At 40.9% G+C, this 26,435-nt stretch overlaps 2 protein-coding genes across 2 annotated transcripts; one reads left to right on the top strand and one right to left on the bottom strand.

The window, feature by feature from the left end:
• Positions 1-5,953: 5,953 nt before the first annotated feature.
• Positions 5,954-19,406, bottom strand: ube2ql1 (ubiquitin conjugating enzyme E2 QL1). The gene is made up of 3 exons (XM_020655314.3): positions 19,133-19,406; positions 17,483-18,424; positions 5,954-9,445 (listed from the first exon to the last, which is right to left on the bottom strand). The coding sequence occupies exons 2-3, from the start codon at positions 18,185-18,187 to the stop codon at positions 9,314-9,316; spliced, it is 837 nt and encodes a 278-aa protein (XP_020510970.1). The 5' UTR covers positions 18,188-18,424; positions 19,133-19,406; the 3' UTR covers positions 5,954-9,313.
• A 1,796-nt stretch (positions 19,407-21,202) lies between these two features.
• Positions 21,203-24,953, top strand: med10 (mediator complex subunit 10). The gene is made up of 4 exons (XM_020655316.3): positions 21,203-21,470; positions 21,558-21,641; positions 23,605-23,707; positions 24,195-24,953. Exons 1-4 carry the CDS (start codon positions 21,349-21,351, stop codon positions 24,288-24,290), a joined length of 405 nt encoding a protein of 134 aa, XP_020510972.1. The 5' UTR covers positions 21,203-21,348; the 3' UTR covers positions 24,291-24,953.
• The last annotated feature ends 1,482 nt before the right edge of the window (positions 24,954-26,435 follow it).

Here is a 26,435-nt window from a genome sequence, read left to right as displayed (position 1 = left end):
ATACTGTAGCTATTGGATTACTTACACACACTATTACTCTTCCAACTGTGAAGAAGAAGCAACATTTCAGGTTCTTTTCATATGATTCTCCAGGACAGCGTCAATGTAAATCATCCTGTGGATATTAGCATGATCAACAGATTATATAGTATGTGATCCATATATCAGCACCTCCACTAGATAGCTATACAGTGTACATCATGTATGTACTGTTATATGTATTGGGAGAGAGGGAGAATCTATAATTCAACACATGGCTTTTTGATGGCTTCTCCCAAGAGGCTCCTGGTTCTTCTGGTTTATCTCCTCTGACCCTTTTACAGTCTTTCTAGCATCTACTGAAGTCTTCTGACATTTACTCTGTCACCAAGCAAGTGTATCTGTGAGCATGAGCAGTCAAGGTTAGTGTGTTTCCAATAACGCAGTTGTTTGCATCTCTAAAAGGTTGATCTCTCACAGAAAACAGCCTGGAAAAATCTCCTCAACATGGTATGTTTCTTCGAGGATGGAACAGAGGAAATGGGCAACTCACAAATCACATCTTATCTAATGAAGCTAATTCAATTAAGATGGAGAGGAGGGGCTCACCCCTGCTCTGTGTGGCCTTATTTTCTTGTCTATATATCTCCTTTAACCGATTAAAAGTCCCCCTCTTTCACTGTCTGTGCTAACTCCACCAGAGACCACTTTTAGGTTTCCTGAAAGGATAAACTAAGGAATCTGTTTGTTGACTGACAGAAATGTATGGACAAAATGCTGGTGATTGATTACGATGAGCAGACTGAAGGGCCAAGCTTGTTTCACATTATTTTCATGGTTATTATTAAATGTGTTCCAAGATCAAGGTCACACTTTGCTTCTCAGGGAGGAAAGCTCTCCCTTGCGCGACCCAAAGAGGCAGCTAACCTTAAAACACAAACACAATTAATGCAGTTAATTTTTAATGAGGTTGGTAATGTCATTTCAGTCATTCATCCATAATATTCAAGCTCGCAATTGCTCTTAGTGTGGGAATAAACACATTAAATTCAAAGGGGGTTGACTAGTAAAGTGGCAAGATTGAACAGGCCAACGTTAATATGTAACGTCGCCTACTGTTCCCTTAGCATTCATTTCCTTCTAATGATATTTAATTGAGTTTTAATAGAATAGTTACACATTACTCTCATTTGGGAATTTACATTAAAGGAAAGGTTTTCTGACATGTCTAGTAAATATTTCAGGCTAATAATCTCATTATTGGTTCATATGAAGTGAAAGTTGCATACATTAATCTCTATTAACATATTCTACATAATAAAATGTAGAATCTATACAGGTGGGGCTGGATTTTGTTATGCGGAGTGTTATGGTTGGTGTTTGTAGTACGTTTGTAGTACGAGTAGTATTGACCAATCACATATCAGCAGGCATTGTAGTATGCAGGAAAAGTAGTTAGGGCTGGAGAGCACAAGCAGACAGAATGCGATCCAGCACCATGACATGCGTCAGTAATCTGATGTGGATTACATACTGTAGCTCTATAAACTGATATCTGCATGCTAGTGCAGCTAAACAAATTTATCGGACCAAATTTTCAATTTGAGCCACAAATCTGCTTGATGCTGTGTCACGAACTTTAATCAGCGTTTAGATTGTCCGACTTCCTGGAATGCATGAGAAATGATCAATTTGACCTCCATTTATTTAACCAGCATTTTAAAAGTTATTTTTCTTCTCTTCCTGAGGACAGCTGTGAATAATCTTGCGTTTTTACTTTTTCACAAACCTGCCTCTTCATGTTATTTTCTTGGCAACCTAAATACCCTTAAGCTGCAAGTAAATCACAAGGAAACTGTTTTCTTTTTCAGACCACTGAATCAACCCAGAGGGAAACCTCTGCGTGACCACTATTTGCAGTTTCACTGAGACTCACATGAAACAAGGCGCTCCAGGGGATTTCAAGATTTTAAATGTGGTTACAATCTTACCATCTAACACCTGCCCCAAATACCCCAAAAAACACATCTGGTAGACTTCAGAAACTTCAAAATAAATGTAAAACAAGTCTATACACAGATAACGACTGGTAAATAAAAGGAGCACAAAAAGCCACTGGTAAAATATGTTGTGTCTTTATCACACAGATGTAGATTCACCCTGTGAAGGGAAGAACTTCTCAAGGCTAGATTGCATTTAAAATGTTTTACTCTCAACCATATTCATAATCCTGACTAAGGTATTACTCCTGCTATGACACCACCCATATTAAACACTTTATCACCATTTCCTTACCCCATATTTAAATCTCATTCCAGCTAATCTTTCCACAGAAAAACAAGTGCCATATGTTCGTATCTCTCTGATTGTCACGGTGCTATTTCATCATGCTGCTTTTACAAATCACATGAAATCTTCCTCTGTTGGTGGTTTGCCTTTGTTTTGTTTTTTTAACAGAAAAGAAGTAACCTGAATTCATAAACGGTCACCTTTCTCTGAGTTTGCTCTCTCCGTCTTACTTTGCCTTTTGTTTTTTTTCTCTCTCTTTCTGAGCTGACGTTGGTTTTGGATGTTTTTGTTTTGTGTCAAGGTAACCTTCAGGGGGAGTCTCTGTGTCTCACAATTGAATAATGAATGTTTGTGTCTGTTACATTGGACACAAGCAGGAGTGCACACAAACACATGCACGTATAAACAGAACTGGCTTTTTCTGTACACAACCGGTGATAACTAATCAGTTACTGCCCCCTCAGTATTCAGAATGCCGTCATCAATATCGTGCACGCTCTCTCTGATCCATACGCTGCTCAGTCTTTACCGCCTTAATGAGCAGCCGGGAAATAGCTAGGCAAAAACAAACAGTGCTCAGGGATCAATTAATTGCGATATGTCAGCAATGATGAAAGCAAGATGTGTGTGTTTTTGTTGTGTCTTTGTGCATAAGGGTGGGTGTACGAGTGCTCATTTAGTTGAGCGACTTTGCATTGTTCAGCAGTTAAATGTTGTCTAACACCTGCTGAACCGGTGCTGACGAAGACAATTCTGACATTGAAGTGAAAGGAAGTTGCTGCAGTCAGATTACATTACCTTTGGAAAGATCTTCTTTTTTTTTTTAACCACTATTTAGTCATCATTCTACAATAAGCCACCCACCAAGCCAGCCTTAGCTTTATGTTTACAATGCCCACTTGAGAGCGGTGTCATCCTCTCATTTGACTTTCAGCAAGAAGGTGAACAAGCGAATGTAGAACCACGCCTTTAAGACACAGGTTTGCTGCAGTGTTTGGTAATGTTGGATATCATTTTCCTTTTCTACAGCAGACCCTTAAATGATGCAGCCGTTTCATTTGAATGAAGTTGATATATTCACTTAGGTTCGGGATCAGGACTACGCCCAAAACCATACCTTCAATAACCTGACAAGCCTACTTAATACTGAGCCATCCCACTCCTCCATGTTCATCTCAGTGCTTTGACGACCCCCCCCCCCCCCCCCCCCCCCCTTCCCTTCCTCTCATCCATTCACCTTCCTTCCTCATCCCTTCATCTCATCCGTCTTATTATAGGAGCAGTCTGGGTCGAGACAGAACCCCCATCCTGAGCCCCCCTCTGCCCCGCAGTCAGTCCAGTCTTCCAGACAACATCCTCTTCCATCATAATCATTACCTTACAATTCCTCGGTCTCATCATTCATATGATCCATCATGAAATATCTAAAACGCATATGGTTGTGGCGTGGCCCTTGCGAGTGAAGTATCTGTATGAGCCAGATAAGCGAGCGAGGCGTACACACAATCTGGATGTGGAACTACTTGATGGACTGCAGTCATCATCAGTGTAATTGATTACATGTGTGCCGTTCATGCTGTGTTTGTTCTCTGATGAGTCAGGCGATCTATTCTTTTGATATGTAATGCCTGAACTAAGGATTAATAGTTCAGTGAAAAAAAAGTGCATCAGCTCTCCTTGTAGAATATATAAGTTTGTGTCATGTAGGCCTCATGTATGTGTCTCAGTTGTCATATGCTTCTCCAAAGCTGAATAATGACATGCATACAATTTGTTAGAAAAATGCAAGAAAGAAGCTAATAAAAAGCTGACGAAAACCAGTAGAGTAAGAACAGAGCGATGCTTTGATTTCAGTTCGAACTATTCAATAAATAACCACAAAATAGTTCATCAGATATGCACTCTTTCATTAGAAAATATATTCCATCTTTAATAGCTGAGCATATTTACAGTAGAGAGAGATCATGTCAGTGAACTATGAAACCAGATAATCATTCATTCATCGTAATCGAGGTCAAATGTTCGATTAATCGTGATGGATTTGAGTTCATACTGTATCGCCCAGCCCTACTGCAGGTCAAACATTACCAGACTCTTCCCTTAAAGGAATCTGCCATTAGTCTGGTTTCCAATATCTCATCAATATCAATGACATATTCTGCTACTGCCTTTTCAAAAGTAAGAGTGGTAAAACACTGTGTTGTTGATGATATTTAAGGATTGACATGCCCTTCAGTTTCTATCTTTTCAACCAATTTTAAACAAAGAACATTTTGAAATGTCGTCAGTCATGATAACATTTATTCACCAGCTGAAGTCATCTGAACTCTGCACTTTTGCGATATCGTTATCACAGGCCCAGTTCTACGAGGGTGCAAAAGGATGCATTGCACTGTGAATTAAAATGTGTGCACTCTCAATTAAATTGACAATAGTACAACAACAAAAAAAAAAAAAAAAAGTAATCAAAGCTTTCAAATGACAGCAGTGACTCAGATCGTGTTTATTACATCCATGATCTGATAGTCAGGACAGGTGCATGTGACCTGTCTGTTTACGTGCAAGACCCTGAACACCTATGATTTTTTTTTCATTGCTGTTGCCGCTCACTGTAGCTGCACCCGCTTTAATCTCAGATGCACCCTGAGTCACTTTGTTTTAGAACCAGGCCTGCGTTATCATATAGTCCAATGAGGCAGAAGATCAATATTTCAGTAAAGCCCTGGTTTAACAATAATCTCCTTATTACTCTATGGAACTGAAAGTAAAAATAAACACACCTAGTCATCTTTAAAATCTTGACTGGTATCTACAATACAGTATACAAGGATTCTAGAGTTCGTGTTTTCAGGCTCCAAAACATGTTAAGGTATGAGGATGGGTCAAAGCATGACATTGGTGAACATTTTTCTCATAACTTGTAAAAATAGTTCAACAGGAATTTTGTCAAGGATGTGAATTTTCTCACATTACCTCATCCCTACATATAAAACAGTGTATACAAAGTCAATTCACAAAACTGGTAGAATGTTGTGCTCAAACGTATTCTCTCAACATCACCAGACAACACGGTCTCTTCCACACATGTACTTACACGCATGTTATAGTAGGATGACCACAATGCACACAGGAAGGAACACTGTGTGCCCAGTGGTCGTCCATAAAGTTGGAGAGCCATTTAATAAAAGCACAAGATAAGAGATGATTAGAGTCTGAGCTTATGGAGGATTTTAGAAACGATGGCTGCCTTTTTAATGCCCTTACTATGTAGTGTGCCTAGTAAGGTTGAGTTTATCCCAACAACTGTATGCAAAATGAATATGACAAATTTGAAGTATGTAAGCCATCATGCTCTTTTTTGGAGATCAGACCTTCATTCACAGTTTAAAATATGTAGCTTTGACTGAGCTGCGGTTGGTTATAAAAATCAGCCCAACTCCAATGCATGCAAAATGAATACTTTGTAATGGAAGTTGCTATTCATACTGTATGTGGTCCAGACATGAAGAACGTCTTATTGACTGCAGCGAATGCAAGTAAAAGGAAATTGCAGTGGCCATGCAGAGGACACAGCAGCCTGAAGAGGGTCCTTTAAAATACATGCATTTGTAGCAGAAAACAAAGGCACCAGATGTCAAACCAGCTCACAACGCAGATATGAAACAAAACAATCAAACCAGCAGAGTTTGAATAAGCTGAAACTTTTATTGCACATTCCTGTTAGGTCTTGCGACGACCTTTCACCTTTAAAACTTTTAAGACCTCGGTCTTGACCAAACACTCAAGTCAGGAGTGGTATGAAGTTGCCCAGAGTAACTGATCACAGGTCAGATGTGCACATTCCCTTTAGGAGTGAGATTTGAAGCATAGGGAGGTCATACTGATCCTCGAGCTGTGACTGGGGGAACTTTCAGTCCAGATCTTCATGTTGACAGCATTACCTAAAAGCCAATTTACCATCTAGAGCAGGAACAAGGGGTAAGGGACAGTAGTGACATCATTGAGTGGACTACAAAGTACTCTAGGGAGCAAATTTTTTTTTTTTGATCCATTTTCATGACCTCCCAATAAAAGAAATACTCCCTTTGTAATCTTGAGGCTTTACAACCTTCTGTCCATTTTTAACTCCCTGAATTCCCCCCAAATTAGCATGTGTCCCCCCTCTCACAAACACATACGCTATAATTCTTAGCTCCCCTCCTCCTCCTCCTCCTTCTCATTTTCTTGTGACAATTTCTGCAACATGCTTCAAATCTTCATTTTGGCAAAACCACAAATAAATTAAAACACAAACATTCATAGAACACAATGTGACATTTTTTAGGACGCTTTGAAAAGAAAAGAAAAAAAAAAGATACATACAATACATATCGAAAAAAAAAAGAAAGAAAAAGACCAAGAAAAGAGAAGCATTTGCATTTTTGTTCTTCCCCATATTTTTTCTTGTTTTTCTTGAAAAAAGATATACAGTAGCTAGCTACCAATCACATATCACATGCAGATATATTACAACATAATCAGTTCACCCAGTTAGTGTCTGTAATCTACCAATCTAAACTATATCACAAAATTATTCTCTTGAAACCACCAAACACTCAGCTTTTGAGACATTTTCTTAGCAGTAATTCAGTTTTCTCTGCTGAAAGCCAAGAGATCACTTTACGATCGACCCTGAAATATCTAGCCAAATTTAAAGAGAACTAACACGCTTTTCGAACATGATCACATACCAGATGGTGTTTTGCAGTTTTTCTTTTGCCTATTTTTTCATGGTGGGAGTGTAACACATATTTGCTCACACATGCACGCACACGCAGACAGTTGTTATTGACGAAAAAACACAACACAAGGGGAGATTATGGCATGCTGGCTTTGAGGCTCTGACTCAGCTCAGAGGTCTACACATCCAGCACCCGGATTATGTTTTGACCCTCTAAGAACTGGCTGGCATGGACCTGCTCCTATCCCAGCCTCTCCTCTCCGCGCCTCACCTCCCAGAACCAACTTATCTAACGTCCCTGAACACAACCCTCCCTCATAATGTAGGGTAGGAGTGAAAAGTGACGAAATGTCAGTGCAGAGCAGGAGGTAGACATCCTCCATCCTTCTGCTCTCGCTTGCTCTTCTCTAATGACGCTCTGCTGAAATGTCAGACCAATTAGCAGCTCTGACATTTAACTGGCAGATAGCAAAACAAACACACGAGGAGCTCACTGGACTGGACTGGACAGGAGAGACAGTCTGGGCTTAGTGCGGGTCTGATTGATTGAAACGTCCGCAGAGTTATTATTAGATCTATTTATTAAAATCATTTTGAAGTCTTTTAAGTAGTCACAGCACGTTGGATAAGTCATATCTGTCTTTGGCCATTTTGCAGGCCACCTGACATTTCAGAGATGCAAGCATCAGTGATCAAAGCTCCCACAATTCACTCCTCTCCCTCTGTTCCTCTTCCCCCGCCTCTCGCAGACATCAATCAGGCGGGCTCTGAAGTGTTCGCTCATTTAAAGCAACCACTCCGTGTATGGCGGCGGCTCGATCCCCTGTCTGTCTTCATCCCAGAGTGTTACTGCTGCAGGTGTGGATGAGCATGTGTGTATGTGTGAACGGGTCTGTAGCATAGCTAAACATCTGAAGCGTATACACGACTGATGACCTTTAGTTCTTCACTTGGACCAGAGAGACAGACGAGGCTAAGTGCATGTAGATATTCAGTTACAACCACGCACGTGTTTACAGTAGTAGTAATAAGGGGCTGACCTAGGAAGTATGACAAGACAGTGACAGTACTTTAACAGAAAACAGCACTCCCTTTGGGCCCTAGTGTCATTCACAGTAAATCATCTTTTTTTGTTTAAAGGGTTGCCCCCCCCCCAAGCTCTCTCTCACACACACACACACACACACACACACACACACACACACATAGACACACACATTCTGAGGCCTGGCCTTCAGCTGTACCATCTGGTATCTAAATCATGGGAATTACAGTCTTCTTCCTCTCTACAATCACACACACACACACACACACGAGCGCACACAGACAGACAGACAGAAAGAGAGGTGACTGACTGTCATTCTATTTATCATACATAGTCTCTGCATAAAGCAACATGTGACTTCTTGTTTCTCCATTAGAAATCAATATCCATCTACACAACAGTGAGCTCTAAATTTAGCCACAAGAGACGGAGAGAAAGAGAAACAAAGTGAACGAGCAAGCTAAAAGGAAGTGATAGAGAGAGAAATAGAGCGAGCACAGCTCCATGTAAATTACAATCTTCATGTTGCATTGAATAGTGAGCAACAGCACAGTTAAAAAGAAAGAAAGAGGGGAAATGAAGGAGTGAATGAGTGTGCTGCCCGTCTATTAAACATTAACAGCTTCATTTATATGTAAATGAACCGACAGCTACAGAGAGAGGCGGTGGGAAGTGACGCCACTTCAGTGCAAAGGACGAAGAAGAGGGAAGGGCAGGATGAAGAGGGCGGGAGGGGGGTGAGTCTTCTTCATTCAGTAGTCTTTCACATGGGTGGAAAGGTCCACACTGTCCAACTTTATCCCACTGCACGTGTGTGTGTGTGTGTGTGTGCATGAATTCAAAAATAAAAACAAAAAATAAATCCACTGACAGTAACAGACACCCCAATGCACGTGCACACACTCCTAGCTGATGTCCAATGGAGTTACAAACACACAACACACACACATACTCACACACACTTCCCTCTCTGGTCTCTCTGAAATGGGAGAAAAATAACTTTGCTGGAAAAGAGGAGGGGTGGGGGTGGGTGGGGGGGGTTGCTTCTTGGTTGAGGAGTCATGGTGATGACGAGGGGGTCTTCTCTCAGAGCATTTTTGGTGGAGAAAAGGGCAAAAATAGAAATTCACAGACACACAAAACCGGAAAAGGAATTGAATCAGCGAAAAGGTGACGATGAGAGATTGTTGAGTTAGCGTGGTGTGTTGTTTTGCGTGTCAGGGCTAGTTGGGGTTTTCGTCCAGCTAGCGCAGGGGATGGAGGGTCGTCAGCTTAAGCGCTCAGCCGTCAGACACAGGAGGGGACACCCAGCCGTACTTCTCGTGGGTCTTCACCAGGGACTTGAAGGTTGCCTCGGCTTCTTTGCGGCTGAAGGCTTTCTTGGACTTCCCTGATTTTCTACATATACGCCCCTGTGAGAGAAGACAGAGAGAAGAGGAGAGGGTGAGAGGGAAATGAGGTTATGATTGAGTAGAATGATAAAGAATATGTTTCTGTATGTGTGTGTTTGCTATTGGGACAATAAGGAATTGACTTAACACTTTGTTCATGTAGGATAGGAGTAAACCTTCATACTCTGTCATATCATTACTCTCTCATCTTATCTCACTGCAACAGGGACATTACGACAGAATGGCAGAATCATGTCCAGCACTAAATCTTCAGGGATATTAAAGACCTGAGGATAAGTGTGCTATACAATTCCAAACATATTGCACATGGTGGGTTTTTCAAACAAAAAAAGTGACTTGTTGGGAAACTTGTTTACTTTTAGCCGAGGTATGAGATAATGAGTAACTGTAACGGACAGCTTTTGGGGTGCTTGTAAGCAAATGTAGTGCTTTTAGGCAGAGCAAAGCCCCCCCGTGACTTTTTGAGTATGTTTCTATTCACATATGTTTAAAATATAATGTTCTGAAGTAAGATGAACTGAAGGCCTCCATATTTTCAAATTACTGGCGAATGACTTCCAGAAAAAAAAGTACAATGTCGGAAAAATACACTGTTTTCAATCATTATTTGTGTTTCTCTCGCTGTCTGTCACAAGGAAACGAACAAATTATGAATTAATTTGCACAAGATTGCAGAAACAAATAGGTATATCGAGCCAAAAATCAAGATAATTCTTTGCAGATGATCCAAATCTTGGAAATGTATTGTAATGCAATCACATCTTTAAATCTACCAGAGAAAGAAGCTCTCTTTAGGTCTCCATTTGTGTGTTGTCCAGGTGCTTACCGAATTCATTCCAATTAAACTGAAATCTAGGATGCGTAGGTGAGCTCACGTCACCGAAGTGAATCATTTTCAAGCTGCAACTGCTACAGTTCAGAAAAGCCACGGTGATGTTTTTAATTGTCTACATGGAGTAAAAAAAATAAAAAAAATAAATCTAAAGCAAAGATTGTTTTTGTGAAGCAGAAAAAGTGTAAGAGTCTAAGCTGTAAACAGAATTTGGGAGTCTTTGCTTAAAAAAAAAAGCATGTTGATGTTGATCTAGTTATGTTTGTGTACTTGAAAAACAATATCACTTGGGAAATGTTTGAAAAACCGGCATATGTCAAAACATTATTCATCTGATCTGGATGAGCCGTGTCAGATCAAAGGAAAGCTGGCTCTCTTGATCAGGAACGTCGGTGGTCTTCTAGGGCTCATCCTGTTTTTGCAAACCTCTTTTGAAAAAGTTTTTCCACGGCAAAATATAGAAAGACAGTCCCACTTGATGGTGAACGCACTGCCACATGGGAGATGTCGACACGACAGGAAGCCTGAATGCTGGTTGACCAACATCAGATCGATGTTTAAGCACAAGGAGAGGCTTTTAAGATGTCAAATTCGATCAGACGTGAAAATATACCCTCCGCTACATCGGGCTATGGGGAGAAGAAAGAGGCGCAGACCGCCCGCTGCACTGAATCATGAAAAGGTTGAATATATGACTGGAGATAAATATACAGGCGAGCTCAGTCTCTTATGCTCAGTGCGAAAAGCATCTCAAGCACACCACAGAGACATTTCCACCCGGGCACTACTGTACCTTGCTGACGCCTCCTTCCCTCTCATACTGGGACTAATAATAAGCGTGGGATGATATCAGGCAACAACAAAAAAGGAAAAGAAAAAGGAGAACAGATGTGATACAGCTGTTTTTGTTTCTGTTTTTGCAGACGTGCTGTTTAATCTAAGGAGGAGTAGGTGGGAGCATGGATTGAGAAAGAAACAATTGTCCTCACAGTGAATAAAAACAATGAGGAAGATACACAGCCATAACAACACAGACGTGACATTTATGTGACTCAGGCAAGTATCACTGCTGTTTGGAAATGCATAATATCTTATCTAAAAATCATCCCTGAGAGTCACAATGACACCACAGATTGAAAGTCGTGACAAACAGGTCAGCCTGCACAGTCAATCTTGATGTTTCTGCTGTATTTAACTCTTTGCAGCATGTTAGGTTATTAACTAACACTGAAGGTGGAACGCGGATGAGGTAAACCCCACTTTTCATGAAACCAATGCTAATGAAATGTAATGTTGTGATGCATTGCTGCTGCTGCTGCTGCTGCAGTGCAGTACATATAAATGATCTCATATTGTTTGATACTGATGATCTGCAGCTTAGTCTCGCAGGCTTCAAGACGAAGCTGCAAGTTGCAACTTGTGCTCCTGTCAAGTTTTTAAAGAAGAAAACACTTGTCTTAGCCAACAACATTTTAGGGCATGAACATTTTCCATCAGTTTTATTTTCCATCTGATTGACTTTTTTTGGGAAGTGTGCTTGTCTGATTTCTTTCCAAGAAATGTATCAAATATTAACAACACTGTCTTATCTCTCTGTACAGTAAATATAAAGCTAAAGTAGCTGCTTAGCGGAGAACTAACAGTAGGGGCAACTAAACTGGCTCTGGACTAAAATACCAAAACCTTTAAACACCTTTGAAAGCTCAAACATCCTGTTTAATATTTAATAAAAACTTTGAGAAAGGGGCGCCGGTAGCGTGGTGGTTAGTCCTCCAAGTACACCCGACTTGCAGCTCCCTTCCCGCTTGTCATCCCCCGCTCTCTCTCTCTCTCCCTGATGTCTGACTCTATCCACTGTCCTATGTCCACAAGAATGGTACAAAAGGCCCAAAAGTAAATCTTAAAAAAATAAAATAAAAACTAGGAGAAAAAAAAGCAACAATCCACTTTGTTTGATATGCAATTTACCGGATGAATGAATGGTCCCGTCCCACAAGCAATGCAGTGCTATCTAGTTTCCAATAATCCACAGACACTAGCCTGCAGTTTTGTAGAAATCATTCTCATTCTGTTCAACATGAAAGTCCACACCAAGGTCAGATCTGGAATTATTCTGCATTGTGTTCAAGACAGATTTCTAGCCTAGACATGGATATCTGCACAATGAGACCAAACAATATTCCCAAAATCCTCCACTATCTGCGTTCTTTTGTGATTTGGACCCATTCAAACTACATGTACATAGCACCATAGAAGATTATCTACGGGTACCATACTTAATATACACTATTTCAGTGTTAGTGTAATAGCACAATAAGAAAGAGGGTATATTTGAAACATGCTTTGGCTATTGTTTGCCCGTTCTCTGCCTCCAGGTCATCTGATGGACGATCGGTTTGTCCCATGTGTACTCGCTCAGCTATTTTGGGACAAAGTGATGCGGGAGGATAAAGGGAGATGAGGTGGTAACATTGAATGATCTGGAGATTAGGGTTACACAGTTTCCATTCCTGTAGCAATGCTGGCCTCATTTCACTGCAGGGCTTAGAGACACTGTACTCTCCCTAAATGTGTCTCTCACAAGTGTACAGTGTGAAGTGTTTGTGACACATGTATTTCAATCAATATTGAAATCAATCCTCCTAACTGTAGATGCCAGACATGACAAGTCCTTAACGGGAATGTGACACAGTTTGACTCCTCAAATTTGCTCGGCAAATGAAAACAAGGCAGAATACGCCGATCTCACGGCTATAGGAAGAACATAAACAATCCTGGAATGTATTGAGAAACGCGATACATGACTCAGTGAGTGACTCATTTAGGGAGATACAAAATGCTTGGGGATTGGTTTCTGTTCCTTTCCTCTACCGAACCACATTCAAGGACAACCTCCTCTTTTCTCAGACAACTGATCCACACAGCCTTAAAAACACGGAAAAACAAACCAGCCGGGTGACACCTAAGCAGCACTGACTAAAACCTGCCCTGCCTCTCTGTGCAGCCAGACGTCTGTGATACAGATTATTGCAGCTAACAACAGGCAGAGCTGCCGCTTGGCTACAGCCATCGCTAAAAATCTGGGATATGTTGTTTTTTTTTTTTTTTTTCACAATACACATATATTCACACCCGGCCATATGGTGGCTGTCACCACCCTCAAAATGGCCGATGCTGTCATAGATGTATATTTTTATGGCAATTGGCCATTGTTAAAGAGGTGTCATTACCACGGCGATCAATGGCAACAAGGAATATTCCCTTTGCTAACATCTTTTCATAAATCGATGTCTGCCAGCATCTTTTGTCAGCACAATCGCTGTTAATTTCTTATTGACATATTACTTCTGAGAACAATGAACAGTGTGAGCACAATTTATTGACTAAAAACAGTAGTTAAAGTGTGACAGAGAGAGAGAGAGAGAGAAAACCAATAGACACCTCAAGAACAGCGTAATGGACAAAAAGATTGTGAAGAAGACTTCAGCATAAAAAGGGCAAATTAAGTATTATTAAGTACATTGTGATCTTCAAGAGAAGATGATGATGCTTCCAATGACGGAGAAAGAAAGGAAAATAATGAAAAAAAGAATAGGCAATCAAAAGGGTGTGTGTGTGTGTGTGTGCGTGTGTGTGTGTGTGTGTGTGTGTGTGTGTGTGTGTGTGTGTCATGGCTCGGCTTATTGAGAGCCCCGGGCCTCTACAGTGCCATGTCAGTGTTTATCTATTTCAGCTAAGCGCCTGCTCGTTGAGCGGTACACACTTGTGTAAAGTGGCTGCTGGGTAATCGTGTGAATGGAGATCAGTCAATGGGCAGAGCAGGGAAAGCCCCGGTGCATGATGGGAAGAGAGCTCTGGGGGGTAGGGCGATTGCGTAACCCCAGACATGTGCTCAAAAGGGACGGGATAAACAAACAAGAGATCAATGTCATCGGCGTCGTCATTAGATCATTAAGGAGAGCCCCGTGGGACTGATGGCGGGGTCATTAAAGGGCGATGCCGTGGTTCTTTTTACAGTTCGCATCATCGCTCGACGTGTCCCTGTCTGTACATATAGCCAGCATCGCATTCTTCGAGCAGTCTTTCGCTGACAAAGACGTGAACTTCTACAGCAACAATCCAACAGGGAACGTTAAACAGGCGGAACTGGTTTCACAGAACTTTTCGAAAGGACTTCTACTCAACCTGTGAAAACGCGAAAAACATTTCTTCTGCTGGAGGAACTTTTCAAAGTTTGCAAAAGCAATGATGACGATGATGTCATGAGGTGGTTCTCTTGGCTTGGTGCTTTTTAGACATTTAGACACAACATCTGTGCTACTAACTGGAGTTTCAGAGGCATGTAAGAGGCATTAATGACTGAATGAAAGACATGCAGCTGCAGGAAATGTCACATTCCTCATCCTTTTGGGACTTGGCCTATAATATAGTCTTCTGCTCAGCCTTGATTTCAATTATGACTCATGTGAGTCTCCAAACGTCATGGAAGAGGGGTTATTAATTGATGGATTGTCCCTTTAATTTTTGTTTGGCAAATTTGTATCATTATTTTAATGATAACATCTGGGACTGCAACCTATTTCATACTCTACGTTGATCATCCAGTTATCTTTGTCTTAGACATTGTCAAAATGAAATGATTGCTTAGTCAGTGAAATGCCCATTAAAAAAAAGTCAAACGCCAAACAAAGGTTTGAAACAGTGGCACGAGGGAATATGCAACTTTGCGTCAGGAGCTACTTTTTATGATTAATCAACAACCACAAATTGTTGTCATCCTGAAACAGTGTGTCCCATCTTCTCACTCTGAGTCTCACTTCTATCAGTACAACCAGAAACAACAACACACAAACACTTTGTGGTTAAAGATGAGAAATGAAAGCCTAACTACTGTGTAAAAACAGAGCAGAAATAAACATGATGAAGGCTGAACGACTGAAATATTTGTTTGAGTTGGAGCTATAAACAGTGTGAGTTAGGGAAAAAGAGCTGTCTGCAGTGCAAAAGTAGAAGAGGTAGCTTCTAGCCAGTCAGTGATAGACTAACTGCAAATGACTCATGTTTTCTTTCTGAGCACTGCTGTACAAAAAAAAAAGCAGAAAAAATCAAATCACACTATAAAGACACCTATGTTGAACTAAATTAACTAAATGCCATGTCTGTGTACAGTAGACAAACAGACGTACTGTACAATCTGACATTTCATCGCCTGTCACCAAAGCTAGATTTACCACCTGACAGATTGTTTAAAATTGTTGTTCTTAAAAAGTTAGACTGAAGAACTGCCAATTGCCTTTAGTTCACTCAAACCTCTGGAAATGTCATCTTGTGTGTGTGTGTGTGTGTGTGTGTGCGTTTCCACACATCCGCAGGTTTAGACCTGTCTCTGTTGGCTCTGGCCTCAGCAGTCTGTCATTACATGTAGCCTCTCACACTCCTGCAAACAGGAAAGGAGCTTCTCAAAAAAGCCAAGCCACTCTTGTCAAAGTAGCAGTGCCGTATGGGCGAATAAATATATTGGCTGTATTCGGGTTTATATAGCGCCATGCGAGCTATGTTGGCCGTGATGCACGAGAGGCGAGTCTCTCTCCAAATAAACAAGAACATGAAACACATACAAGCATCTTTGTAGGTACATAGCCACAAGAGAGGCAACAACGATACACACACACACACACACACACACACACACACACACACACACACACACACACACACACACACACACAGAAATAATTAATCAATATTGTTTCCATTAGCCAGCTGGAGAGGGAAGACACTGCACCATAATTAGGGAGCACTGCAGAGCTGCTCACCCGTCTCCTCAAGCAGCAAATCAAGATGAACACATTCTCTCTCTCTCTCTCTTTCTCTCTCTCTCTCTCTTTCTCTGCTTCTGGTACAGTTTATTGCATGACCTCTCTCGCTTAACAGATGCGTAATAACCAAGGATGACTCAGTGATAGCGTTCAGTTATATCATCAAAGACAAAAACAAAATCTCAGAGGGTTTGTAGGGCTGGGCAGGAGAACCCAGTGACAGTTTACATAAGGTCTCCTCTGCCACAGAGCCGTCACACTGCTGACGTCAAAAAGTGTGAGTCTATGAGAAAGAAGCAGCCTCTACAGATGAAATCACAGGAATATGACAAAAAAAAAAAAAAAAAAAAAAAAAAAGTGAGTTTTTGATATGAATGAAACAGTCATTTTAGTATAGGTGGACTACAAAAAAAAAATCAGGTCTGGGCTGGTACAAAAATAGCCATGAGTGCATTGGGGGATGCAGCCATTTCCATGGGAATAGCAGAGCTGCTGCTGCTGCTGCAGTGCACTGAGGCTGTGCGAAACGGATTTGACAGGATTACATAACCTAGTCAGTCTAAGTCACTGTGGATTGCAGTTAGGTATAGGCAACCTGCTGTGTCTATTTATTCATCTCTCTCCTCCATCGTCACGCGTCACACTTGCTGGATGATTTGTGTTACCCCTTTAGAATCGGGGACGCACACATACAGTGAGGCTGCATTGGAGCCTCTATGGGGGACGCTCCATTTAAACCGCTCTTTGTTGTCAAAGGCATGCTGGGGCTTTTTTGCAGCTATAAAAAAAAAAGAAGGAGAGCAAAGCAGTGCTGCAGAGGAGAGCTAGCATGGAGGAGACAGTGAGGGCTGCACTGCATGAAATGGCTGCCATAAAGTCACATAAAGATTAATACAGATCACAATACTGAGAGGCAATGAGGAGACTGAAGGCCTGAAATATTACCTTACCGACAATAGCTCGCACTGAGCCCAACATATGCTCTGAATAGGATAAGCATTAAACAAAGCCACCTTTTTTTTTGACAAAGAATTGATCTCTTAAAAACAAACATTAAAAGAGACTGAATTTGCTTTAACTTGGATATGAGAGCAAAACAGTAGTGCCCAAAATGGCACTTGTGAAAAGACACTGAGTTTATTAATACAACTGATACATGGAAGAACCATAATCAAACATTACACGTAAGACTTAACCTCGACTTGGTGGACATGTGTTGTATCAGCGTGGAAGCAGATTTACGCTTCAATTACGCATGACGCACGAGTGCCTAATGGAAGTGCTCCTATCCAGCGGGTAGCATGGCTGAAATAATTGTGCAGAATGCTTTACGGCTGATGGTACTTCATGCAAGGACCCTCACCCACCAGCCCTTCCTCCTCTCACCTGTCCTTTTACAAGGCTTGCTGCAAACTGCCTCATGACCGCCTCCACCGTGTAGGCGCTAGACCACCCGCGGGGGGTCAACAGCTCCATGCATATCGCCCCACCGTCCAGCACGTAGCCATTCTCCAACCGTGGCGTCAGGACGCGCATGAATGGCGGCGAGAAGGGGAAATTGTCGGGAAAGGTGACGTTGAGCAGTATGAACTCGGTGCTGGTCTCCTTCATGTCCTGCCACAGCGCCGAGTCCTTGTCCACCTGGTGCAGTTTGACGTTCCAGTCGTACAGGTTGTCCTCCACCAGCTCCACCGTGATGAAGTTGTCCCCTAACCTCCTAATCTCCTGTAGCTCCTTCATCAGCCGGCGCGTCCTCACTTGGGTGCAGTGTTGCCGATGAGGCGCCAGCGGTGGTATCGAGGAGGCACTGTTCGCTTTACTCCCACCTCCTCCCGTCTGCTGCTTCTCCTTCGCGTCCTTGCCCTGCTTATCCTTGCCGGACGGCTTGTCCTTGCCTTGCTGGTCCAGCTTCCTCGCCTTGATCTCCGGGGTGCTCAGGATGTTGGTTTCGTTCGCAGTCTGACAGTGTTTGTTGGCGTTGTTTTTCTGGTTCCCTTTGGTCCCCTTTAACGAGCCCTGGTGGTGCTTCGGGTCCTCGGTGTCTCGGTCGTGCAGGCGGATCAGACCGATCTTCCGCAGTAGGGTGGCCATAATTTTTTTTCAGAGATCGAAATTTCTCCGCCGATACCCCCCCGCCCCCCACACAGGGGCAAGCTTCACCCTTTTTGAAGTCGTCTCCCGCTAACAGAGAAGACCTTTATCGATGCTGATCGTTAACCTTGTTGTAGCGCAGTCCCCCCTGCTCCGCTCGCTGCAGCCTCAGGATGAACACAAGCCGGGGACCCTGAGCTGTTTTCTCCTCAGAGCATCATCTTCGAGACGGCTCGACTAAAGACAAAACAGAGAAACAAGGAACACACCAGCGTTAATGGCAATTTGCACGCAGACAGCCACAGTGAGGTTTGTCTAAATGGATCAGCCGAATTCATCATTTTAACCTCCCGACAAGTGCGCCGACATCACGACTGTGACTGCAGTTGTTTTTTTTTTTTTTTTGTGTGATAGGACGATAGGCTACTTTACGCAGAAGCACTGAGGTTGATCCTACAGTGTTTCTCAAGGAAAAAAGGTGCACACCGTGAAATCAATTTAACCTGCAGAGGAATCAGAGATAATGTGGGAGGAAAAAACACTAGGCGACGATGCATCAGAGGTTTTTTTTTTAGAATTATCTCAAAATATGACAGGAAGACACAGTAGACTATGGGCCTTGCAAAATATAAGCAGGCTATGTGATACATTGAAATAGGCCTAAATTAATGTAGCTTAAATATTAATTTGGTCTATCAAATGCAGCCTACTCGAGTTATATAAATGACACACTGTTTTAAAATGATATGGGAATGTAGCAGTGGATAGAAATGTCGTAAAGCCCATAAAGCCACGATAAGATCCCTGCTTTAAAAACATACACAGCCACCAATGTAAAGTCCTTATTATAAGAATACAAGACATGAATTGTCCTGTATGTGTTATCCCGCCCACACAGATCCAGCAGACTAATACAGCAGCAGTCCGACAGCAGCCCGTGCTTACCGTGGACGGCTGCAATTCGAGGTATGTCCGTTTTATGTTCCGTTATGTGGAGCGGACACCGATCCCGCTTGTGTGTCAAAGATTGCAAAAAAAAAAATGACCCAAAAAAAATGGCTTCACCATCCAGAAGAACCTGCCTGTCGGTGGGAGCCGCAGTGTGGGAGAAGAAGAAGAAGAAGAAGGAGAGCCTTTGATGTGTGTGCAGCTGCTGCAGCTCCAGCTTTTTAATGCAGCCGAGGACAAACCAGCCCCCGGTAATCGTCCTCAGCCAGTTCTCACCGGTGAGGCGCTGCAGCGGCTTTGACATTTCAAAGTAAAAGCATCAGTGTTAGGTAATGGTCTCGTCAAACCAAACACCGGTTAAGCTACAATGAGAAATGTGCCACAAATGAGGTTACAGTAGTTTACTGAAATATTCTGGTCGATATTACTTAATAATGACTATAACATGGGAGCAATGCACATTTCAATTTCCCAACAACAGCAATAACAACAATGGTAATAATAACAAACAACTTGATATAGCATCTTCACTACATGCAGGTTTACAAAGTCATTTGACAAAAAGAAAACACAAAAAAACAAGAGCAGCATTAGAACAAAGCATACAAACTCAAACTTAAACAATAAATCAAATAAAAGTCCATACCATAGCCTACAAACTAAAGGCTATATCAATAAGATACAATACAATTCGCAACCCAAAATAATAAAATTGGATTCTGAACAGGTAAAAAGATGAACACCCTAGAGTGAAATGTAATTACAATGCACATTTAACACATCCAGAGGAGCCAAGGCTTCAAGAAGGTGTTGCAAAGATGAAAATGAAAGTATTCGACAGTAAGAGACAGGCCTATATCATACAAAAACATCCCTGTACCATTCAACTTGGGTTTGGGCAAAACATAATAACACATTTAGAGATAAAAAAGAAAAGAAAAAAGAAACTGTAATATTTACAGTCTTGTGTTTTTAACCTACAATGCGCCGTATCTGCAAGTAATGGTGGACCTACCTTTATTGTGAAGGCAAGTTTTCATTTCCCCATGTCGTTGCCTAACAATGCGTGTCTTGCTGCTGCTGCTGCAAATACCTGTGAAATACAGTCCAGGAAGAAAATGCCAGAAGACTGTCATCTTAGTGCCACCGACATTAACCTTCACTTTCAGTATCATTGACGTGATGTCAGCAGGTTTATAAATCTTATACTTACTAAAAACAAAATCAAGGCTGTTTTGTCCCATTTTCATTGAGTGCTGAATGTGTTGCAACATTTAAAAAGCTTTCTCACCCCCCCCCAAAAAAAAAAAAAATTTCTGTATGTATGACTCCCATCACATTATATTTCAAAGGTGCAAAACATATTATGCACAGAATATGTTCGTAAATTAAACACACACCATTCTTCATTGCCTTATCTAATCGTTTGGCCATATAGGGCAAAGGAAATGCTGACATCAGAATTACATGAGCAAAACTTCCTGTCTCTCATAAGCCTGCATAGTAGAAATATTTAACAGCCGACTGCAAAATGTTCCCCCCCACACACACACACACACACACACACACACACCACCCTTTATTCTCTTTAATACTACTCACGACTCTCAATATTCCTGAAGCAATAAATACAAATTCTGTTATCTGTAATGTGAAACTTGCTTGAGGGTCTCTCACTAAATCATTGTCTCTAGCTTTATCCAACAAGTGGTCCTTTCTAGAGAGTATAATTCAGATTTTGAGTTGTAGTGCAACACATGTTCATGTCGGGCATGTTACTCAGCATGGTGCGGTTTAATTCCTATCATATTTAAAAATAATAATAATAATAAACTGAAAACAAATACACAGCTGTCAATGCAATCCACACACATTTAAGATCAACTTAAACACAACTGGCTTGAATGGAGTCGAGTCACTTTCACGTAGATGAACGAACTCTCTGCACTTTATGCTTCTGATCGCAGAGGGTTCTAACAAAGAAGAAGCTTTCCCAGCACGACACTTAACGACAGTCTGCCATTGGTTGTTGCCTTGGTAGCGGAAGAGTGCCTACAAGCGGATTGGCTCTTTTTGTTGCCGTAAAGCACATCGGCTCAGCGAGCGTCGTAGAAGCGGTAGCTAGCGGTTAGCAGTAAACAGCGATCGTTTGACTCAGAGGATTTCTACAAACTCGGGACATTTCCATTGACTCGAAAGGCATTTAGCGGACAATGGCTGAAAAATTTGATAATCTGGAGGAGCACCTGGAGAAATTTATCGAGAATATTCGGCAGCTGGGGATCATAGTTAGCGACTTCCAGCCCAGCAGTCAGACAGGACTCAACCAGAAACTGTGAGTCATGTGTTATTCACAGCATTATACCGAAACCTATCTGCATTAAGCATTACCTTTACCTGTGCTCTTGACTTTGCATTACAGAAATTTCATGATATCTGGGCTGCAAGATATCGAGAAGTGTCGTCAGCAGCTTCATGAGATCAATGTGCCTCTGGAGGTCTTTGAGTAAGTCTCATAGCTCATCAAGTGTCGTGTCTGTAACCTTCTGCTGCACACTTTCTCTAGATGTGTTGCATTAAGCTGCGCTGACATTGAATCCCATTTAAAATCGAACATTTTTTTAAGATGTTAGTCAGTGTCAGGAAAGGTCACAAGGACTCATGGCACTTTTATTCTGAAGTGTTGAGAAACGCATGCGCAGTTGGGCGTATTTACGCGTGTCAAAAATAATGACATTTGTAATTTATTTCTAGGATAGCCCCCCCCCCCCCTTTTTGAGATGCATCATGTCATTTTCAAGGGGGTCCTTACAAAAAAAACATAAATGAATCATGTAATATAAAATCAAAATAAAAGGTAAATCCAAAACATAATACCAAACATTTAAACACAGAGACACTCACATTCACTCACACTTAATGCTCCCCCAAGCCTAGCCACCCACCAACCAGCCAGTATTACACAATCAGAAAAAAGCTGAATAAAAAAAAAAAATATAATAATAATAATAATGAAGAAAAAAAGAAAGGAAAGCTTGTTAGTCAGTGTCAGGAAAGGTCACAAGGACTCATGATGGATAAGCCGGGTCTTTGTAACATAACAATGAGTAAGGTCTTTTTACCTGCTCTTTTGTAATGTTAACAGACAAAGAGTAAGGTCTTTTACCTGCTTTTTGTGAAGTGTCTTGAGATAACACTTGTTATGAGTTGACGCTATACAAATAAAGATTGAATTGAATTGAATTGAATTGAATTGAAATGGCACTTTTATTCTGAAGTGTTGAGAAACACACACAGTTCGGCATATTTACACTGTCAAAATAATGAAGGAATAGTTTTATAAATTCAACTGTAAGATCAGTCAGTCTTTATTTGTATAGCACCAATTCACAACAGATGTTTTCTCAAGACACTTAAAAAAATAGCAGGTCTAGACTTCATTCATTATCATATTGTTTATAAAGACGTCGCCCGACACTCATCATCATCAACCTTTATTTTTAAAGTTCTCGGGGGGGTCATTGAGGGCGACCCTCATTTACAGTGATGCCGAGAAAACATACATACAATGAGATAAAGCTACTACAGAAAATAAAATCAATAAAAGAGCAATAAAATATATACACTAAAATAATTTAAAGGCTTGAAATGACTACAGTGATAAGTCAGTAATTAAAATCAAATAAAACAGTTACAATTAGGTATTGGTTGGTTAAAAATAAGAGTAATAAGTGATAAAAGTGCTCAAATTTAGGTCCTGTTGTAAAATATTCCAGGAGTTTGCAGCACTAACACTAAAAGCAGTTTTCCCCAGGTCAGTCCTGGCATGAGGAACCTGGAGAACCAGCCTCTCTCTCTCTCCAGCGGGTTAAAAATCGCAGAATGGTAAACGGCATCTAAGGGCTTTAAGGTAGCGAAAGAGGCATGCCTATAGACCACATCACCATAATCCAAAACTGAAAGAAAAACTGCTTCAATTACCCTTTTCCGCCATCCACCAATCCATCATGAGCACAACACTAATCAACATTTAGCAAAAACTGCCTTCAGGAGGAAGAAACCTTGAACTGGACCAGACTCATGTTGACCAGCCATCTGCCAAAACAGTGTTGGTGTTGAGAGGGGATAGAGGGACGTGCAGAAAGAGAGAGACAGAACAACAACGGCTAAAAAAAGATTTATAGCTACAATGACAGTAATAGGTAGTATGTGTGTCCCTGCTTCTTGTACTGCATCTATGGGTGTGCTGTTTAAAAAAAATAATTCACAGAAATAAGTTAACAAAACTTAAGTTGAGATGATCAAATCATCATTTTATTGAAGACATCGGTGGAGTCTTTGAATAAGAAGAAAGGCAAATTTACCTGATGTGACTTATTGAATAGACATTTTTTTATTTGTGCGTTTAAACTTTAAAAAAAAAAAAAAAAAAAAAATCCCTAAACTAATATTTAGTCTTTTGTTTGTAGGTACATTGACCAAGGTCGAAACCCTCAGCTGTACACCAAGGAATGTCTGGAGAGAGCCTTGGCGAGGAATGAGCAGGTCAAAGGGAAGATTGACACTATGACGGTAAGAAATAATGCCAGGGATATGGAGCTCATCCCTCTTATTGTGGTGTAAACCTCGACTGGTAGTAAACACTTTGGTAAACTGAGATGGTTTTAAATGTACTATATTATAAATGACCTAACTTGACTCAAAGACTCCGTATGAATTTACAGAACTCAATATCTGCTCTCAATCATGTTTAGGAACTCCATAGAAACATCTTTGTCTGTAATGGTTTTCATTACATGAGGGATATTCTGTGGAGAATTCACCTCGAGCCAACAGGAGGGGGAGTTCTTGTAGTCCATTGGAAACTTTATTTTTTTGTAAAGCCAGTTTCTCTCATTTGGTATTGCAAATTTCCCCAAAGTTGATTGTACTTAACAAACATGAAGTTTAAGTTGTTTTGAACATATACATAAATAACATTAGTTCAGCTTTTATGTAAAAAAAAAAAAGTTAGAAATCATAATTAAACCAACCTCCACCGCTGTACTTTCTTTTACAGAAATTCAAGAGTCTTCTTATCTCAGAGCTCGGCAAAGTCTTTCCAGAGGAGATGTCCAGGTATAAGGCTATACATGGTGAAGATGCCCCCTCCTAGTAGCTGCTGAGCCGTGACTCCTGACCCTCTAACCTGTGAGCCTTGCGATAAGAGCCTGAATGGAGTTTGACCAATTAGTATCATCTGTGGTTTGTCGCAGAATACGATGACAGCCCATTTATTGTTCTCTAAATCTTGTGATGCTGGAGTGAAGCCTGTGGGAGAAGGTTTTGCTTCTACTCGACACCCTGGCTCGGCAAATCCTCCCATTTCTTCATATTTAAACCTAATTTAAAGAAATACAAAATCAACAGCAAGTAAGATGGAGAGGTGTTTTTCATGTACCAGCTGATACATTATTGAGTATGGAGTTGGAAGCATTTCTTAGAACTCACAATTGTACAGCAGAACATGTTCACGGTAGGCATGCCTCTGATTGTGCTTCAAGGAATGACCTTTTATCGGTTGTACATACAGTATATATAAACCCTCGCACTCTACTTTTGTAACGCTTCCTAATCATTGTGCAACGTTCCTTTGCACCACATGTAGTTCTAGACATTTTGTATCAATCTCAGGTTTCTTATGGCCATGACTTTTGAACACAAATGTTATTGATGGTAATTTTGTGCCTGATCACTTGACATGGTCAGAATTGAGTCTTCTCTTTATTTGTTACTTGTTTGTATTATATTTTTTTGGTATTAAATTATCCATGTTGGACTAATGTCGTGCTTTGTCCGTTTGTGTAAAAGACTATTTTTGGCAATGGTAAATGCGCTTTTACACCAGATGTCACACCTATCCATTCAAACTCTGATGGCAGTGGTTGCTATGTGAAGTGGCCATCAGGAGTAAGTAACTAATCCAATTCATACACATTCATAGGAATTTGGGTTTAAGTGTCTTTTCCAAGGACACATCTGCATGAGCTGGGGGTCGAACCCTCAACCTTCTGGTAGGGTGGCAACTGACTCTACCAACTGAGCCACAGCTGCAAGAAATAGCTTATAATAAATAATTATGGAGGCTTGAAGGCTTTGAATTTGACCGATTTTTGCGGTTCAGATGATTAATTTCTTACATTGTATAGAAATGTTAATTACTTGAACTACAACCTGCCTTATTAACTAATCCTTAGAACTGATAACTGCATCAACTGAGAAAAAAAACAAAAACTAATACCTGTATTTGTTTTCTAAACTTTACTGTTGTTTCTCAATCAAATCATACAATGTCATTTTTTTAAGTATGTATGTTTTTAATCCCATGAAACTAAGTGATTTTCAAAAAGGTTTTCAAAAAGACCTCAAATATGTCACCTGCGGTCATGACCTGTTTACACTTGATGACACATCAGTGACTTCCACAGGGTCACTCAGCTCAAGTGTCGACTCCAGAACATTCAGAATTGTAACTATACCCTACCTGTAAATGTCTGTTGCCCTAGAAGATGGGGGAAGTTGCTTTGGCAACAGACGGCTGCGTCAGGAGGCAGCTTAAGGCCAAACCCGCCCCCTCCTGCTGAGGCTTAAGCACGGTGACTCGCCCCTGTGACCCCTGAGGCAAATCCTCTGGGACACAAGGAGGGAAATGAGCCCTGTTATTGGTTTGTGATATATTCTGGAGAGTTATCCAGACAGCCTCTTTCCCGGCTGTCACTCTTCCCTGAGGATTTTTGAACAGAAAAATCTTTATTCCACCAAACTTTCGTGCATTCTTGATTTCTTAAAGTTCTTTCAGAGATCAGTTTTTTTTTCCTAACCACTTGTTGACATTTATGTAAAACAAGAGACAATATTTTTAGTATTCAATAAGTCAAGAATTATTGTTTTACTTTGTCATTATTATTATTTTTTAAAGATTTCAGGTGCAAAAATGAAATGATAAAGGATAACAGGACATTGCTTATATCAGCCACCAGCTGGCTGTCTCTTTTGATTTTGGTAAAAGCCATTAAAAAACCCTTTAGACCAGTCAGCACAGCACTACTTATATGAAATTTAAATAAATATCTGAGCAAGGCAAAAAGTATTTTATTAAAAACAAGTTATCATTTTTTAATAATACATTACAATACTGTGCAATGCTGCTCACATCACTCCTTAACCCTTAGCGGACAATGGAAAGAGGAACTCTGTGACGACGTCAGAGGCTGAGTGACCTGCTTGTACTTGAGGGGGCAATCATGTGACAACAAGACAT

The sequence above is a fragment of the Labrus bergylta genome, chromosome 19 (assembly GCF_963930695.1).
Source record: "Labrus bergylta chromosome 19, fLabBer1.1, whole genome shotgun sequence".
Classification (NCBI taxonomy): domain Eukaryota; kingdom Metazoa; phylum Chordata; class Actinopteri; order Labriformes; family Labridae; genus Labrus; species Labrus bergylta.
This window is presented reverse-complemented; position numbering and strand designations above follow the sequence as displayed.